At 43.6% G+C, this 19,284-nt stretch overlaps 1 protein-coding gene across 1 annotated transcript in view; it reads right to left on the minus strand.

The window, feature by feature from the left end:
• LOC138661743 (olfactomedin-4-like) overlaps positions 1 to 15,642 on the minus strand; it is a 53,593-nt gene extending 37,951 nt beyond the window's left edge. Inside the window, exon 1 of the mRNA XM_069746633.1 lies at positions 15,570 to 15,642. Within this exon, the coding sequence (XP_069602734.1) occupies positions 15,570 to 15,626 (57 nt within the window). The 5' untranslated portion in view covers positions 15,627 to 15,642. The remainder of the gene's footprint in view (positions 1 to 15,569) is intronic.
• Between the last annotated feature and the right edge of the window lie 3,642 nt (positions 15,643 to 19,284).

A 19,284-nucleotide genomic window follows, 5' to 3' on the forward strand; every position in this document is an offset into this window, starting at 1 on the left:
GCCCAAATCAGTAAGTAGTCGAAATGCAGTTCAAAATTGGCAACAGTAGTAAACAGGCGGCACAGCTTTGTTCAGTGGAGGAGAACAGCAAGGAGTGGCAGACACCGATAGTAGGCCCCAACCCAACTAGTAGGCCAAATGCAGTCTAACATTAACAACTACTTAACGAGCGCCTGAAAACGGAATTTCAGGACAGGAAACCAGGAGAACAGCAAGGAGCGGCAGACACCGATAGTAGGCCCCAAACCAACTAGTACGCCAAATGCAGTTGTTCCGTTTAACCACAATTTAATGAGAGCATGAAGATAGAAGTTCAGGAAAGGCAACCTGGAGAACACCTTGGAGTGGAACACACCATCTCTCTACACCCCATACCCAATTTGTAGGTCTAATGCAGAGTAGTTTCCAACAACTACTAAACGAGAGCATGATGATCGAAGCATTGGCGAGGAAACCTGGGGAACACCTTGGAGTGGAACACACCATCTCTCTACAGTGGAACACACCATCTCTCTACACCCCATACCCAATTTGTAGGCCTAATGCAGCGTAGTTTCCAACAACTACTAAACGAGAGCCGGAAGATCGAAGCAATGGAGAGGAAACCTGGGGAACACCTTGGAGTGTAACACACCATCTCTCTACACCCCATACCCAATTTGTAGGCCTAATGCAGCGTAGTTTCCAACAACTACTAAACGAGAGCATGATGATCGAAGCATTGGCGAGGAAACCTGGGGAACACCTTGGAGTGGAACACACCATCTCTCTACAGTGGAACACACCATCTCTCTACACCCCATACCCAATTTGTAGGCCTAATGCAGCGTAGTTTCCAACAACTACTAAACGAGAGGCGGAAGATCGAAGCTCAGGAAAGGCAACCTGGAGAACACCTTGGAGTGGAACACACCATCTCTCTACACCCCATACCCAATTTGTAGGCCCAATGCAGCGTAGTTTCCAACAACTACTAAACGAGAGCCGGAAGATCGAAGCAATGGAGAGGAAACCTGGGGAACACCTTGGAGTGTAACACACCATCTCTCTACACCCCATACCCAATTTGTAGGCCTAATGCAGCGTAGTTTCCAACAACTACTAAACGAGAGCCGGAAGATCGAAGCAATGGAGAGGAAACCTGGGGAACACCTTGGAGTGTAACACACCATCTCTCTACACCCCATACCCAATTTGTAGGCCTAATGCAGCGTAGTTTCCAACAACTACTAAACGAGAGCCGGAAGATCGAAGCTCAGGAAAGGCAACCTGGGGAACACCTTGGAGTGTAACAAACCCTCTCTCTACACCACGGAAGGGCTGATTCTTAGGAAGGAAGGCTGTCGGAAAGAAGCAGGGCGCGTCCGAGGGTGATTATATTCTTATTAGGTATATACTCATCCTCGGACGCGCCCTGCTTCTTTATTTGTAATGAATGTTTATTTGCAATGTGGTTTTGACTTACTCTATTTTTTTGGTAAATAATGATTTTATTATTTTCATTGTTTTGCATCTTCTTGGCAATAATATAAAGAAGACGCGACAGGACAACACTCGGTGGATGCCATATCTGTGTTTAAAATTGAAAAAACCTTTCAGTTAACTACTTGCAGGAGAAAGTTATTGTAGCTGGTGGCCATTTTTAGTACTGTACCAGATTTTTGTTGTATGTGTTTGTTTTTAATGTTAAAATGTCTGCATTTGATATCTCTCCAGTATTTTCCTTTTTATAAGCAAAATACTTATTTTTATATTTTCTGATGTTGGTTCCAGGGGTACACGGGCAGCAGTGGTGTGGTCAGTGGAGGCCTAGTGGAAGGAGTCACCGCAGACAGGCATCGAAGGCCTAAAATAATAACACATGGCTGTAGGCAATTTTAAATTGGTTCCAGGGGTACACGGGCAGCAGTGGTGTGGTCAGTGGAGGCCTAGTGGAAGGAGTGACCGCAGACAGGCATCGAAGGCCTAAAATAATAACACATGGCTGTAGGCAATTTTAAATTGGTTCCAGGGGTACACGGGCAGCAGTGGTGTGGTCAGTGGAGGCCTAGTGGAAGGAGTGACCGCAGACAGGCATCGAAGGCCTAAAATAATAACACATGGCTGTAGGCAATTTTAAATTGGTTACAGGGGTACACGGGCAGCAGTGGTGTGGTCAGTGGAGGCCTAGTGGAAGGAGTCACCGCAGACAGGCATCGAAGGCCTAAAATAATAACACATGGCTGTAGGCAATTTTAAATTGGTTCCAGGGGTACACGGGCAGCAGTGGTGTGGTCAGTGGAGGCCTAGTGGAAGGAGTGACCGCAGACAGGCATCGAAGGCCTAAAATAATAACACATGGCTGTAGGCAATTTTAAATTGGTTCCAGGGGTACACGGGCAGCAGTGGTGTGGTCAGTGGAGGCCTAGTGGAAGGAGTGACCGCAGACAGGCATCGAAGGCCTAAAATAATAACACATGGCTGTAGGCAATTTTAAATTGGTTACAGGGGTACACGGGCAGCAGTGGTGTGGTCAGTGGAGACCTAGTGGAAGGAGTGACCACAGACAGGCATCGAAGGCCTAACATAACAAAAATGTCAATACAATGGTATTGTCAGTGGCAGGCATTGAAGGATGTCAGCGCATAGACTAAACATTGGTGGAGCTGTGAGATAATTTTGCAAGTGGTAGAGCACTGTTTGAGCTGGGGTGGGGGGAAACTGTCTTGTGGCCGGCGGTACAGGCCCAGGGCCCCTCATATTACAACGGTGTGTCTGACGTTGGGTGCGCACCACCACCGCCAGAGACACTTTATTGTACTAGGAGGGACCCAGTGGCAGTGCCGTCGACCAAAAGCGGGCTCACCCACCTCTTCAGACAAACTGCACTCTCACGGGTGCTGTCGCGAAGTGTCGATACCACGGCCCCGTGTGGGGAGTTTGGCCATTTAGTGAGGTGTAAACATGTCGTATGCTGGACAATCAGGTGCAGAAAATTACGAGATTGGAAAAGGCATTCAGAATAGTCCACAGGCAAGACCTTTTCATAGGAAAGCTAGGTGTCAGCCGGGCAAGGTGGGGCAAAAGATTTCGAAATCCTGTTGTGGTTCATTTTAATGAAGGTTAGATCATCTACATTTTGGGTAGCCAGACGAGTCCTTTTTTCTGTTAGTATTGAACCTGCAGCACTGAATACTCTTTCTGATAGGACACTAGCTGCCGGGCAAGCAAGCTCCTGCAATGCATATTCTGCCAATTCTGGCCAGGTGTCTAATTTTGATGCCCAGTAATCAAATGGGAATGACGGTTGAGGGAGAACATCGATAAGGGATGAAAAATAGTTTGTAACCATACTGGACAAATGTTGTCTCCTGTCACTTTGAATTGATGCTGCAGTACCTGTCCTGTCTGCGGTCATAGCAAAATCACCCCACAACCTGGTCAGAAAACCCCTCTGGCCAACGCCACTTCTGATTTCTGCCCCTCTACCTCCTCTGGTCTGCTGGCCCCTGCAGCTCGTGTGAGAACGATCACGGGCGCTGTGTGCAGGGAATGCCAGAAGCAAACGGTCAACAAGAGTTGATTGTTTGGTTGCTAATATTAGTTCCAAGTTCTCATGTGGCATTATATTTTGCAATTTGCCTTTATAGCGAGGATCAAGGAGGCAGGCCAACCAGTAATCGTCATCATTCATCATTTTAGTTATGCGTGTGTCCCTTTTGAGGATACGTAAGGCATAATCCGCCATGTGGGCCAAAGTTCCAGTTCTCAAATCTGCGGTTGTGCTTGGTTGAGGGGCAGTTTCAGGCAAATCCACGTCACTTGTGTCCCTCAAAAAACCAGAACCCGGCCTTGCCGCGCCACCAATTTCCAGTGGCCCCGGAAAAGCTTCCTCATTAAAAATATAATCATCCCCATTATCCTCCTCGTCCTCCTCCTCCTCTTCGCCCGCTACCTCGTCCTGTACACTGCCCTGGCCAGACAATGGCTGACTGTCATCAAGGCTTTCCTCTTCCTCAGCTGCAGACGCCTGATCCTTTATGTGCGTCAAACTTTGCATCAGCAGACGCATTAGGGGGATGCTCATGCTTATTATGGCGTTGTCTGCACTAACCAGCCGTGTGCATTCCTCAAAACACTGAAGGACTTGGCACATGTCTTGAATCTTCGACCACTGCACACCTGACAACTCCATGTCTGCCATCCTACTGCCTGCCCGTGTATGTGTATCCTCCCACAAAAACATAACAGCCCGCCTCTGTTCACACAGTCTCTGAAGCATGTGCAGTGTTGAGTTCCACCTTGTTGCAACGTCTATGATTAGGCGATGCTGGGGAAGGTTCAAAGAACGCTGATAGGTCTGCATACGGCTGGAGTGTACGGGCGAACGGCGGATATGTGAGCAAAGTCCACGCACTTTGAGGAGCAGGTCGGATAACCCCGGATAACTTTTCAGGAAGCACTGCACCACCAGGTTTAAGGTGTGAGCCAGGCAAGGAATGTGTTTCAGTTGGGAAAGGGAGATGGCAGCCATGAAATTCCTTCCGTTATCACTCACTACCTTGCCTGCCTCAAGATCTACAGTGCCCAGCCAAGACTGCGTTTCTTTCTGCAAGAACTCGGACAGAACTTCCGCGGTGTGTCTGTTGTCGCCCAAACACTTCATAGCCAATACAGCCTGCTGACGTTTGCCAGTAGCTGCCCCATAATGGGAGACCTGGTGTGCAACAGTGGCAGCTGCGGATGGAGTGGTTGTGCGACTGCGGTCTGTGGACGAGCTCTCGCTTCTGCAGGAGGACGAAGAGGAGGAGGAGGGGGTGCGAACGGCTACAGCCAATTGTTTCCTAGACCGTGGGCTAGGCAGAACTGTCCCAAACTTGCTGTCCCCTGTGGACCCTGCATCCACCACATTTACCCAGTGTGCCGTGATGGACACGTAACGTCCCTGGCCATGCCTACTGGTCCATGCATCTGTTGTCAGGTGCACCTTTGTGCTCACAGATTGCCTGAGTGCATGGACGATGCGCTCTTTAACATGCTGGTGGAGGGCTGGGATGGCTTTTCTGGAAAAAAAGTGTCGACTGGGTAGCTCGTAGCGTGGTACAGCGTAGTCCATCAGGGCTTTGAAAGCTTTGCTTTCAACTAACCGGTAGGGCATCATCTCTAACGAGATTAGTCTAGCTATGTGTGCGTTCAAACCCTGTGTACGCGGATGCGAGGCTAAGTACTTCCTTTTTCTAACCATAGTCTCATGTAGGGTGAGCTGGACTGGAGAGCTGGAGATCGTGGAACTAGCGGGGGTGCCGGTGGACATGGCAGACTGAGAGACGGTGGGAGATGGTATTGTTGCCACCGGTGCCCTAGATGCAGTGTTTCCTACTACGAAACTGGTGATTCCCTGACCCTGACTGCTTTGGCCTGGCAAAGAAACCTGCACAGATACTGCAGGTGGTGCGGAAAATGGTGGCCCTACACTGCCGGAAGGGATGTTGCGTTGCTGACTAGCTTCATTGGCCGAGGGTGCTACAACCTTAAGGGACATTTGGTAGTTAGTCCAGGCTTGCAAATGCATGGTGGTTAAATGTCTATGCATGCAACTTGTATTGAGACTTTTCAGATTCTGTCCTCTGCTTAAGGTAGTTGAACATTTTTGACAGATGACTTTGCGCTGATCAATTGGATGTTGTTTAAAAAAATGCCAGACTGCACTCTTTCTAGCATCGGATACCTTTTCAGGCATTGCAGACTGAGCTTTAACCGGATGGCCACGCTGTCCTCCAACAGGTTTTGGCTTTGCCACGCGTTTTGGGCAAGATACGGGCCCGGCAGATGGAACCTGTTGCGATGTTGATGCCTGCTGCGGCCCCTCCTCCTCCGCTTCAGAACTGCTGCCGCCTGCACCCTGTTCCCCCAATGGCTGCCAATCGGGGTCAAGAACTGGGTCATCTATTACCTCTTCTTGTAGCTCGTGTGCAACTTCGTCTGTGTCACCGTGTCGGTCGGTGGTATAGCGTTCGTGATGGGGCAACATAGTCTCATCAGGGTCTGATTCCTGATCAGCACCCTGCGAGGGCAATGTTGTGGTCTGAGTCAAAGGACCAGCATAGTAGTCTGGCTGTGGCTGTGCATCAGTGCACTCCATGTCAGATTCAACTTGTAATGGGCATGGACTGTTAACTGCTTCACTTTCTAAGCCAGGGACGGTATGTGTAAAGAGCTCCATGGAGTAACCCGTTGTGTCGCCTGCTGCATTCTTCTCTGTTGTTGTTTTTGCTGAAGAGGACAAGGAAGCGACTTGTCCCTGACCGTGAACATCCACTAACGACGCGCTGCTTTGACATTTACCAGTTTCACGAGAGGAGGCAAAAGAGCTAGAGGCTGAGTCAGCAAGATAAGCCAAAACTTGCTCTTGCTGCTCCGGCTTTAAAAGCGGTTTTCCTACTCCCAGAAAAGGGAGCGTTCGAGGCCTTGTGTAGCCAGACGATGAACCTGGCTACACAGCTCCAGACTTAGGTGCAATATTTTTTTTCCCACGACCAGCTGATGCTCCACCACTACCACTACCCTCATTACCAGCTGACAATGAACGCCCCTGGCCACGACCTTTTCCACCATACTTCCTCATTGTTTTAAAAACGTAAACAAACTAACGGTATTTGTTGCTGTCACACAAATTACACGGTGAGCTATAACTTCAGTATGATTTAGCTACCCCTTTACAGGTGAGTGAGACCACAACGAAAATCAGGCACAATGTTACACACTCTGTTGTTGGTGGCAACAAATGAGAGAGATGCCACACACGCAGGACTGTCACTGAAGCACAAATGTAAATATTAATCTCCCACTGATTTGATTTTTTTTTTTTTTTTTAAGGGAGACTTTTGGAAAAAAAAATAATAGAATAAAATGATTTTTTCAGGAAGAATTTAGAAACCAAATAAAATAAAATGATTTTTTCAGGGAGAATTTAGAAAACAAATAAAACAAAAAAAGGCTTTCTATGGCCCACTGAGTGAGAGATGACGCACACAGGAGTCAGGAGTGGCACACAAGCCCTGAGGCCAATATTTTTCTCCCACTGATTGATGTAGTGATTTTTTCAGGTAGATTTTGGAACCCAAATCAAGCAAAAAAATAAATAGGCTTTCTATGGCCCACTGACTGAGAGATGGCACACACAGGAGTCAGGAGTGGCACACAAGCCCTGAGGCCAATATTTTTCTCCCACTGATTGATGTAGTGATTTTTTCAGGTAGATTTTAGAACCCAAATCAAGCAAAAAAATAAATAGGCTTTCTATGGCCCACTGAGTGAGAGATGTCACAGGCAGGGATAGCACTCTAGCAGAAATGTCAATCTTAATCTCCCACAAAAAAAAAAAAAAAAACAGGGAGTGTCCTTCAATTACTATCTCCCTGCAGTAATCTCAGCCAGGTATGGCAGGCAGCAATAAGGAGTGGACTGATGCACAAATTAAATAAAAAGTGTGGACAAACAAACAAGATAGCTGTGCAGAAAGGAAGGAACAAGAGGATTTGTGCTTTGAAAAAAGCAGTTGGTTTGCACAGCGGCGTACACACAGCAATGCAGCTATCAGGGAGCCTTCTAGGGCAGCCCAATGAGCTACAGCGCTGAGGAAAAAAAAAAAAAATGTAGCTTCCACTGTCCCTGCACACCGAAGGTGGTGTTGGGCAGTGGAAATCGCTACAGCACAAGCGGTTTGGTGGTTAATGGACCCTGCCTAACGCTATCCCTGCTTCTGACGAAGCGGCAGCAACCTCTCCCTAAGCTCAGATCAGCAGCAGTAACATGGCGGTCGGCAGGAACGCCCCTTTATAGCCCCTGTGACGCCGCAGACAGCAAGCCAATCACTGCAATGCCCTTCTCTAAGATGGTGGGGACCAGGACCTATGTCATCACGCTGCCCACACTCTGTGTTTACCTTCATTGGCTGAGAAATGGCGCTTTTCGCGTCATTGAAACGCGACTTTGGCGCGAAAGTCGCGTACCACATGGCCGACCCCGCACAGGGGTCGGATCGGGTTTCATGAAACCCGACTTTGCCAAAAGTCGGCGACTTTTGAAAATGAACGACCCGTTTCGCTCAACCCTACTGATCACGAGCAGCAAAGGGTTCCCATGCAAAAGACAGTATATGGATTTCTTGTGCCACAACAGCTCATCCTAAAGCAAACACAGTCTCTATAGGGACGGTGGAATTTTTTTCATTTACAGGCCATACAAATTTATCAACTAAAATATTAGCCTGTAATATCTGGTCACACTTTCAGTTAACTCATCCCTAATGTAGTGTATGAAACTGCTTCTGTTTGGTGAAGGGTGCGATGTTAAGTGGTATTGATTATATTGCTACTCTAAAGTTTTTAAACCAACGGCTCACAGCAATAAGATGTTCCAAACACACATAATTGAATGCATGTCTCCTTAAAGTGGGAAATTCATCACTGCTCACTAGGGTTGAGCGACCTTTACATTTATAGGATCGGGTCGGGTTTCACGAAACCCGACTTTTTCAAAAGTCGGGTCGAGTGAAATCGGCCGATCCTATAAAAAAGTCGGGGTCGGGGTCGGCCGAAACTCGAAACCCAATGCAGTGCATTGGGTTTCCATGGTTCCCAGGGTCTGAAGGAGAGGAAACTCTCCTTCAGGCCCTGTGATCCATATTTTAGTGTAAAATAAAGAATTAAAATAAAAAATATCGCAATACTTACCCTCTGACGCGCCCTGGTACTAACCGGGAACCTTCCTTCCTTAGAATCAGCCTTCCAGGACCTTGCGGGGACGTCGCGGCTTGTGATTGGTCGCGCGGCCGCCCATGTGACCGCTCGCGCGACCAATCAGAAGCCGTGACATCACCGAAGGTCCTGCAAGCGCTGATTCTTAGGAAGGAAGGCTGCCGGAAAGAAGCAGGGCGCGTCCGAGGGTGAGTATATTCCTATTAGGTATATACTCACCCTCGGACGCGCCCTGCTTCTTTCTGACAGCCTTCCTTCCTAAGAATCAGCGCTTGAAGGACCTTCGGTGACGTCACGGCTTCTGATTGGTCGCGCGAGCGGTCACATGGGCGGCCGCGCGACCAATCACAAGCCGCGACGTCACCGCAAGGTCCTGGAAGGCTGATTCTAAGGAAGGAAGGTTCCCGGTTAGTACCAGGGCGCGTCAGAGGGTAAGTATTGCGATATTTTTTATTTTAATTCTTTATTTTACACTTAAATCTGAATTCCGATACCAATTCCCGATATCTTAAACATATCGGGAATCGGTATCGGAATTCCGATTCCAGATTCAAAAGATCGCCGACTTCATGGCCGACCCCACACAGGGGTCGGGTCGGGTTTCATGAAACCCGACCTTGCCAAAAGTCGGCGACTTTTGAAAATTTTCGACCCGTTTCGCTCAACCCTACTGCTCACATAACATTTATATCGCTTAAGCAGTCAGGGAGGTCTGCTGTGTATATCGCATAATATTCACTGAAGCTCTGCTGTATACATCAAATATGAAGCACCGTATACATTACATAGGATGCATTGAGACTGCTATATGCATTACATAGGAGACACAGACTGTTGTATATACATCATATAGGTGAAACTGAGATTGCTGAATACATTACATAGGAGCCACTGAGACTGCTGTATTCATCACATAGATCTTGAGACTAGTGTATACACCACAAAGGAGACACTGAGACTGCTGTATACATTACATAGGAGAAACTGAGACTTCTGTATACAATACATTAGTGGGTAGGAAGTGTAAAGTGCAGCAATAACCAAATACAGTGTGTCTTTGGTAGGTACAAACGGCAGAGAATCACATTAGAAAATATGAAGACAATGTCTGTTTCAAAAGAAGATAATTATTAAGACTATGGGTACCGTCACACTATACGATTTACCTATGATCACGACCAGCGATATGACCTGGCCGTGATCGTAGGTAAATCGTAGTGTGGTCGCTGGAGAGCTGTCACACAGACCGCTCTCCAGCGACCAACGATGCCGAGGTCCCCAGGTAACCAGGGTAAACATCGGGTTACTAAGCGCAGGACCGCGCTTAGTAACCCGATGTTTACCCTGGTTACCAGCGTAAAAAAAACCAAACAGCACATACTTACATTCTGGTGTCCGTCAGGTCCTTTGCCGTCTGCTTCCCTCTGCTTCCCGCACTCACTGCCGGCCGTAAAGTGAAAGTGAAAGCACAGCACACGTCACCGCTGTGCTCTGCTTTCACTTTACGGCCGGCAGTCAGTGAGTGCGGGAAGCAGAGGGAAGCAGACGGCAAGGGACCTGACGGACACCAGAATGTAAGTATGTGCTGTTTGTTTTTTTTTACATTTACGCTTGTAACCAGGGTAAACATCGGGTTACTAAGCGCGGTCCTGCGCTTAGTAACCCGATGTTTACCCTGGTTACAAGCGAACGCATCGCTAGATCGGTGTCAAACACACCGATCTAGCGATGCCAGCGGGAGATCCAGCGACGAAAGAATGTTCCATACGATCTGCTACGACGTACGATTCTCAGCAGGATCCCTGATCGCTGCTGCGTGTCAGACACAGCGATATCGTATGAATATCGCTGGAACGTCACGAATCGTACCGTCGTAGCGATCGAAATGGGACTGTGTGATGGTACCCTATGTCTGTAAATGAAAAATAAATGTGAAGGTAGAAACCTGTATATGAATGGAGATACAGGATGAAAGTACACAGTCCGAATGTAGGGAGAAAGATAATCACAGAAAGATAATAATGAATAGTAACCAGTGGTCTACTAGGTTCTCAAAAATAGTAACAGATAGATACAGTACAGACCAAAAGTTTGGACACACCTTCTCATTTAAAAGATTTTTCTGTATTTTCATAACTATAAAAATTGTAAATTCACACTGAAGGCATCAAAACTATGAATTAACACATGTGGAATTATATACTTAACAAAAAAGTGTGAAACAACTGAAAATATGTCTTATATTCTAGGTTCTTCAAAGTAGCCACCTTTCGTTTTGATGACTGTTTTGCACACTCTTGGCATTCTCTTGATGCGCTTCAAGAGGTAGTCACCGGAAATGGTCTTCCAACAATCTTGAAGGAGTTCCCAGAGATGCTTAGCACTTGTTGGCCCTTTTGCCTTCACTCTGCGGTCCAGCTCACCCCAAACCATCTCGATTAGGTCTGGTGACTGTTGAGGCCAGGTCATCTGGCGTAGCACCCCATCACTCTCCTTCTTGGTCAAATAGCCCTTACATTGCCTGGAGGTGTGTTTGGGGTCATTGTCCTGTTGAAAAATAAATGATGGTCCAACTAAACGCAAACCAGATGGAATTTGGGGACACTTTCAAAGTTTTCCCAATTTTTCAGACTGACTTACCTTCATTTCTTAAAGTACTGATGACCACTCATTTTTCTTTACTTAGCTGCTTTTTTCTTGCCATAATACAAATTCTAACAGTCTATTCAGTAGGACTATCAGCTGTATATCCACCAGCCTTCTGCTCTACACAACTGATGGTCCCAACTCCATTTATAAGGCAAGAAATCCCACTTATTAAACCTGACAGGGCACACCTGTGAAGTGAAAACCATTTCCGGTGACTACCTCTTGAAGCTCATCAAGAGAATGCCAAGTGTGTGCAAAGCAGTCATTAAAGCAAATGGTGGCTACTTTGAAGAACCTAGAATATAAGACATATTTTCAATTTTTTCACACTTTTTTGTTAAGTGAATAATTCCACATATGTTAATTCATAGTTTTGATGCCTTCAGTGTGAATTTTCAATTTTCATAGTCATGAAAATACAGAAAAATCTTTAAATGAAATGGTGTGTCCAAACTTTTGGTCTGTACTGTATATCAAAAATAGTCTCCTGAAATGCAATGTGGTAGCAGTGAAGAAGATTACGCCAACGCATGTTTCGAGTCAGCGTCTTATGGGGGCATGTTTCCAAGTGAAATAAAGTCTCATATCTCTGTCTTTTATCATTATGCTCCTACTATTAGATTTTAAATTAGTTTGGTACTTATCTTTATAGTTCAACACTGTTTACATTTTCTTTTTCATGTTTTCATTCTTTTCCTGGAAAGTCTACTGTACAGCATATTTTTTTTTTTAAAGACACTACAAACCCAATGCAGGATTATCTTTGACTTAGTGCCAATGTCTCAGAAATATATTTTTTAATCATCCTAAATTTATTATTATTATTATTATTATTATTATTATTTATTTGTTTGTTTAGTTGCACCATTATTTCCAACGTGCTGTACATATGAAGAGGGTCTACATACATACAATGCATATATAAAATACAAGCAAGTAAACTCAAGAAAATAATAGTGAAAGACTACTACAAAGAAGGAGTGGACCATGCCCCCTTGGTCTTACAATCTGCAAGGTAGGTTAAAGAGTGGAACAACTCTGGTGGTAATGAGGTTGCAGCAAGGTTAATGCAATACAGCTTTTCTGAAAAGTTTTCAGGTTGTGTCCGAAGGCATCAGCCATGGAAGACAATCTGATATTCTAAAGTAGTGAGTTTTAGATTATAAGGGATGCTTGGTAAAAATTCCGGAGGATGTGTAAAGAACATTCCAGTGCCGAGAATAGAAGTAGATCTTATGAGTTCCATAGGTTACATGTGAGAATGTATCCAGATATTAGGAAAGAGATGAATAGAGGGGATAGATTGTGGACGTTCGTATATGTCATTGTTAGTATTTTCATCTGAATTCATTGGATAACTGGAAGCCAGCGCAAGGATTGACAGAGGGCGGAGGAATAGTGAGGGTAGAAGCGGATTATTTAGGCAGAAGAATTAAAGATAGATTGGAAGTGTGTGAGAGTGGTATTTGGAAGACCACACAGAGGATGATGTTGCAATAGTCAAGACTGGAGATGATGAGGGCATGTACCTCATAATAAATAATACCACTTTCTTCCTTATAATAATTAGCATTAACACTTCCATTTTTGACAAATTCATTTATACCCAATTATTTTACCTCATATGGAATTGTAAAACCACTATAATAATGACTCTGTTCAAATCTTTGAATCAGACTTTTACACTATTTTCCATAGTGTTCAAAATGTTTTTACAATATGCAATCCCATTTCTTCCTACATATCTGATTTCTATTAATATTGTTAACCCGTTTTAGCAACTATTTCAGATTTTAAAAATATTCCCCCAATTTAAAATTTCAGTTTCTCTATTAAATGAATATTGTGTATTAAGAAAATAATTGACTTTTACCCATAAGTTCTATTTTCATTGTTTCAATTTTCAGGTGGATTACTGGAGATAAAAAGCTTCTCCCACATCATCATGAAAATAGTTGAACAGAATGGGATTAATTTCACCCCCATCGCTGTACCCATTGTCTGGGTACAGTGATGGAGGTGAAATATGCGGTATTGAAAACATTTGAAATATGAAAAAATATGCGGTATTGTAGACTTCATATTCAGACTTTAGTCTTTTTGCTTGGTGAGCACATCTGCATCTCTCGGAAGAATGTCACTACTGGCTTCACCATCCATCTCATGGATAATGATAGCAGACATGAATTACATACAGTGGGGCAAAAAAGTATTTAGTCAGTCAGCAATAGTGCAAGTTCCACCACTTAAAAAGATGAGAGGCGTCTGTAATTTACATCATAGGTAGACCTCAACTATGGGAGACAAACTGAGAAAATAAAATCCAGAAAATCACATTGTCTGTTTTTTTAACATTTTATTTGCATATTATGGTGGAAAATAAGTATTTGGTCAGAAACAAACAATCAAGATTTCTGGCTCTCACAGACCTGTAACTTCTTCTTTAAGAGTCTCCTCTTTCCTCCACTCATTGCCTGTAGTAATGGCACCTGTTTAAACTTGTTATCAGTATAAAAAGACACCTGTGCACACCCTCAAACAGTCTGACTCCAAACTCCACTATGGTGAAGACCAAAGAGCTGTCAAAGGACACCAGAAACAAAATTGTAGCCCTGCACCAGGCTGGGAAGACTGAATCTGCAATAGCCAACCAGCTTGGAGTGAAGAAATCAACAGTGGGAGCAATAATTAGAAAATGGAAGACATACAAGACCACTGAAAATCTCCCTCGATCTGGGGCTCCACGCAAAATCCCACCCCGTGGGGTCAAAATGATCACAAGAACGGTGAGCAAAAATCCCAGAACCACGCGGGGGGACCTAGTGAATGAACTGCAGAGAGCTGGGACCAATGTAACAAGGCCTACCATAAGTAACACACTACGCCACCATGGACTCAGATCCTGCAGTGCCAGACGTGTCCCACTGCTTAAGCCAGTACATGTCCGGGCCCGTCTGAAGTTTGCTAGAGAGCATTTGGATGATCCAGAGGAGTTTTGGGAGAATGTCCTATGGTCTGATGAAACCAAACTGGAACTGTTTGGTAGAAACACAACTTGTCGTGTTTGGAGGAAAAAGAATACTGAGTTGCATCCATCAAACACCATACCTACTGTAAAGCATGGTGGTGGAAACATCATGCTTTGGGGCTGTTTCTCTGCAAAGGAGCCAGGACGACTGATCAGGGTACATGAAAGAATGAATGGGGCCATGTATCGTGAGATTTTGAGTGCAAACCTCCTTCCATCAGCAAGGGCATTGAAGATGAAACGTGGCTGGGTCTTTCAACATGACAATGATCCAAAGCACACCGCCAGGGCAACGAAGGAGTGGCTTCGTAAGAAGCATTTCAAGGTCCTGGAGTGGCCTAGCCAGTCTCCAGATCTCAACCCTATAGAAAACCTTTGGAGGGAGTTGAAAGTCCGTGTTGCCAAGCGAAAAGCCAAAAACATCACTGCTCTAGAGGAGATCTGCATGGAGGAATGGGCCAACATACCAACAACAGTGTGTGGCAACCTTGTGAAGACTTACAGAAAACGTTTGACCTGTGTCATTGCCAACAAAGGATATATTACAAAGTATTGAGATGAAATTTTGTTTCTGACCAAATACTTATTTTCCACCATAATATGCAAATAAAATGTTAAAAAAACAGACAATGTGATTTTCTGGATTTTTTTTTCTCAGTTTGTCTCCCATAGTTGAGGTCTACCTATGATGTAAATTACAGACGCCTCTCATCTTTTTAAGTGGTGGAACTTGCACTATTGCTGACTGACTAAATACTTTTTTGCACCACTGTATCTGTTGCACAAAAATAAAGATCTTCTGACCTATCAATATCTAGAACTTTGATCAAGAGTTTCAAAAATGTAATTAAAAAGGAAAGGCATGAGGTTGACAATTTTGTAAATGCTAATCCATATAAGGCCCCCCACTTACAGTTAGGGACCCTTGGGTGGATATAATTGCATATAGAAAAGGGTTTTATATACTGTATGTCTAAGTTTTCAGTTAAAATTTTATTTGTACTATACTTCTCTAAAAAAGTTTAATTCTGTTTGCTATTTTTTGTGGGATAGTTTTTTATTTTTTATATTTAATAAATGATAATAGGCTTTCTAAAGACCATTGTACAGAGTCGTAAATCATAGCAATTAGTCGAATTTCCAGTAGAACTTACCAAACTGGCTGCAGCATTCTGGGAGATGCCAAGAAGTAAAATGAGGAAGGTGAACATGGTGTCCTTATTGTCTTCTGTACCGCCAGGCTATGCTGAGCCACTATATATACACCAATGTGCATGCTCTGACCCTCCCACTTGGCATTACCTCATCATATGTGTAATAAAATAAATAATCATGTGACTCTTGATGAATGTGTATGGGCTGTAAATAGGTGGGAAGAAAAATTACATGCAATATGGATATCTACTTAATTATCTACAAATATGTATTTCATTTTAAATGTCCTTCTTTTATTGTGGAAATCTGCAATTGTAATGATTTTCAAAACTAAATCCTAAATTTAAGTCTAAGGAACCCAAAGGTCTTTAACCTTTAGCCCATGAAAGTCAGATTTTCACTAAAGGTACCGTCACACTCAGCGACGCTGCAGCAATATAGACAATGAGCCGATTGCTGCAGCGTCGCTGTTTAGGTCGTTGTAGAGACGTCAAACACAGCAACTCCAGAACCATGCAGGAGCGATCCAGTGACGTAACGGCGACTCACTTCTCGTTCTCGCTGGTTGTTAGCTCCATTTAAAACGTTGCTGACATCATTGCTTTTGATGTCAAACATGACGATACACGCCGACCTGACGACGAAATAAAGTTCTGGACTTCTAGCTCCGACCAGCTATATCACAGCGGGATCCAGATCGCTGCTGCGTGTCAAACACAACAAGATCGCTATCCAGGATGCTGCAATGTCACGGATCGTTGTCGTTCTTGTTGCAAAGTTGCTGAGTGTGACGGTACCTTTAGCTGCTAGTTGATGGTGTGTCCAGAGATAGATGTGAAGTCAAGTTAAGCCTGAGGATTGGACCATGATGTAATCAGAATATAGGTCCAAAGTCAAAACTAAGAGGTCAAAGTACAAGTTCAAGGTGACAAATGTTATGGAATAGAATCCAAGCTGAATTTCTAGTAAAGGTTAGTTTCTGGATCCACAGTGTCAATATTTATTTTTATTTTACTTTGTTATATAGCGCTAATAATTTCTATAGCATTCAACAAACATCATTATCGTTGTCCCAATGGGGATAAAAATTTACATTTCCTATCAATATGTCTTTAGAGTTTGCAATTTTCTTGCAACATTCAATAAGGAACCCATTACTTTGGTTTCCCGGGAGTGGTAGCTCGCTCACTTTGTTATGTTGTCTTGTGAACTCAACATATCATAGTGACAAAAATAAAAAAATCCAGCTGCTGCTGCCTATGCCAGTTTTATCACCCAACGGACATCAACCGAGCTTGATGGATCCCATTTCTATACAACAGGGTCTAGTCGTTTCTTTTAGTTTCTAAGGTAGAATGCATCCATACTTCGGAACAGCCTAGAATATGCTAAAAAAAATTTCTCTCACTGATTTAAACATAATCTGTATCAAAAGACTACAAAAAAAAAAGGTAGAGTTTAGCAGCCTTTGATGCCATATTATGGTTTATATTAGGTCCTAGTCAATTAGGTTCTCATTTGGTATTTCAAATTGGTTTCTTGTGAAGACTGAACTTGACCCAATGATTTGCTGATCATCACAGAAACCATCTTAGAAGCCACCTGCGCTCCACTGTTTGGGAAGGGTTGTGATTCTCCATTAGGTCAAATACCCCTTTAGTTTACTTCTATATGCTTTAGTTTCTTGATGACAAAATTGCTCAAAATAATTTATCCTACATTTCATATTTGAATTCTATTATTCAATATATCTATCGACATCTAATGATAATGATGTGTCAAAATTTGGACTCTGCAAACTCATTAATGAAATCAAACATACAAAGCAAACATCATAGGTCACAGACAACACGGACTAAGGAAATTATAACAGTATAAGGAGATTATCTAGTGTAGACGTGTCTTCCTCCTCAACAATCTCATTGTCCTGAAAGTCTCCACCCTGCATTCTCTCTTTACTTTTCATAATTGGTAAACTACTTAGGGAAATATGTAGGAATATATTTATCTGTTTCCGCAGAAATTATAATCTAAATTAACTAGTGACTATGGGATAGAATGTCATTAGAAATAACCAATACTTTAAAAGAATGAATTAAAAAAATACAAATAATTGATTTGATTATTTATATTCCTGAATGCGACTACTATATACTTAGATATAAAATAAGCCACTTGTCTTTTGAGTATAATTATAGCCTTAATAAGCATTTTCATGGAGCCAGCATCCTTTGTCTTTTTTCTGCGATCAATGTCTGACCATACTTTTACATTTTCAGAGGCAAGAAGAAAACCCACAACTTATTTAACTCAATACTGCTAAATGGGTCCCGAAAAGATGGTAAAGCAAGATCACCGCCCCCTGTGTGAATAACTAGTAGATTACTGTCTTGCTAAATTGCAAATCCAATTGGCAACTATCTTGTCTAACTGCTGCTTTACGCCCACCATATGCATTAGATGGCTTTCAGCTGAGTGATGCTTCAACCAACCAAATGGCCGACAGCCATCTTGGCTTTCTCTCTCATACACATGAATGCTCATTTGGCCAAGTATGCCTGTGTTTTCTGTAAGAAAGCCATTGACAGACATCCCTGTCATTGGCTCATCTCCAGGATAACAAAGTTATTGGATGTTCGAAATCGAACATGTCCGATTGATACCTCTCTCTTAGTTGGCTGGTTCCCTATGCACAGTTGAGTGTCAAAACCCAGAGAAAAAACAACAAAATGAGCATATACATGTAGTAAATAGTAATAGTGCATGTAAATAATTAGTGTATTTAGTTGACACTATTTTGATAAAAAAAAGCGTAAATTACATCTCACCGTGACAATGTGTACTGAATTGGGATATTAAAACCTTACCTTGTGTCAACTGACCTCAATATAGATGGGGGAAAGAATGTGCGGTGAGGCAGAGCGCTGGGCATATGGATAAGGACAGAAGGTGATTAAATGTACAAACCTTTATTAAAATGCTGAACATACAACACGTTTCAGCAGCTGAATGCCGCCTTCATCAGGTGAGCTTCTGTCCTTATCCATATGCCCAGCGCTCCGCCTGACCGCACATTCTTTCCTTCATTTACCTGCACTCCGTTGTGAGTTGCGGATGGAGCAGCACAGGCATTACCATTTGGAGATCCGCAGGACCTGTGGTCATGTGGTCTAGTCACATGTCAGCTTGGATTCCACGCCCCACAGCTTGACGGCCGGCTCTCTACTCACCGCAGGCTTCTCCCATGGTTGTGCAGGGGTGCACATCCCGGACAGGTGAGTGGATCTCCGATTTATTGTACATTCCTCTTGACCATCAGGTGTAATCCTAGAAGCGCCTCCTTGCTCTGTTTTTTATTACTCAATATAGATGGGGGCAGAGCAGGACCGAGGCCAGACTGTTGACACCTGCCTATGAGAAGTTAAAAAAGTTGTAGCCAAGTCCCTGTTCGTAGAACTTTCAAGAAACTACAGAAAAACCAAAGAAATGAGCAGTTCATTTGAACTCCATCCATGTTATTTCAGTTATTTCAGTATATGACCCTGAAGGCCTTGTAAGGATTCAGAAAAACACTTCTAGTAACAGATGACGTAACTGGTGACCATATGTTTGGAACTGTTTCCTATAAGCTTATATGTTAAAAACCGGATCTTGTTCACATGTCTAGTGATCATTCATCTGAATCTGTTCCATTATTATTTTTTTTTTGCTGCA

This window comes from Ranitomeya imitator, chromosome 2, assembly GCF_032444005.1.
Source record: "Ranitomeya imitator isolate aRanImi1 chromosome 2, aRanImi1.pri, whole genome shotgun sequence".
Taxonomy (NCBI): domain Eukaryota; kingdom Metazoa; phylum Chordata; class Amphibia; order Anura; family Dendrobatidae; genus Ranitomeya; species Ranitomeya imitator.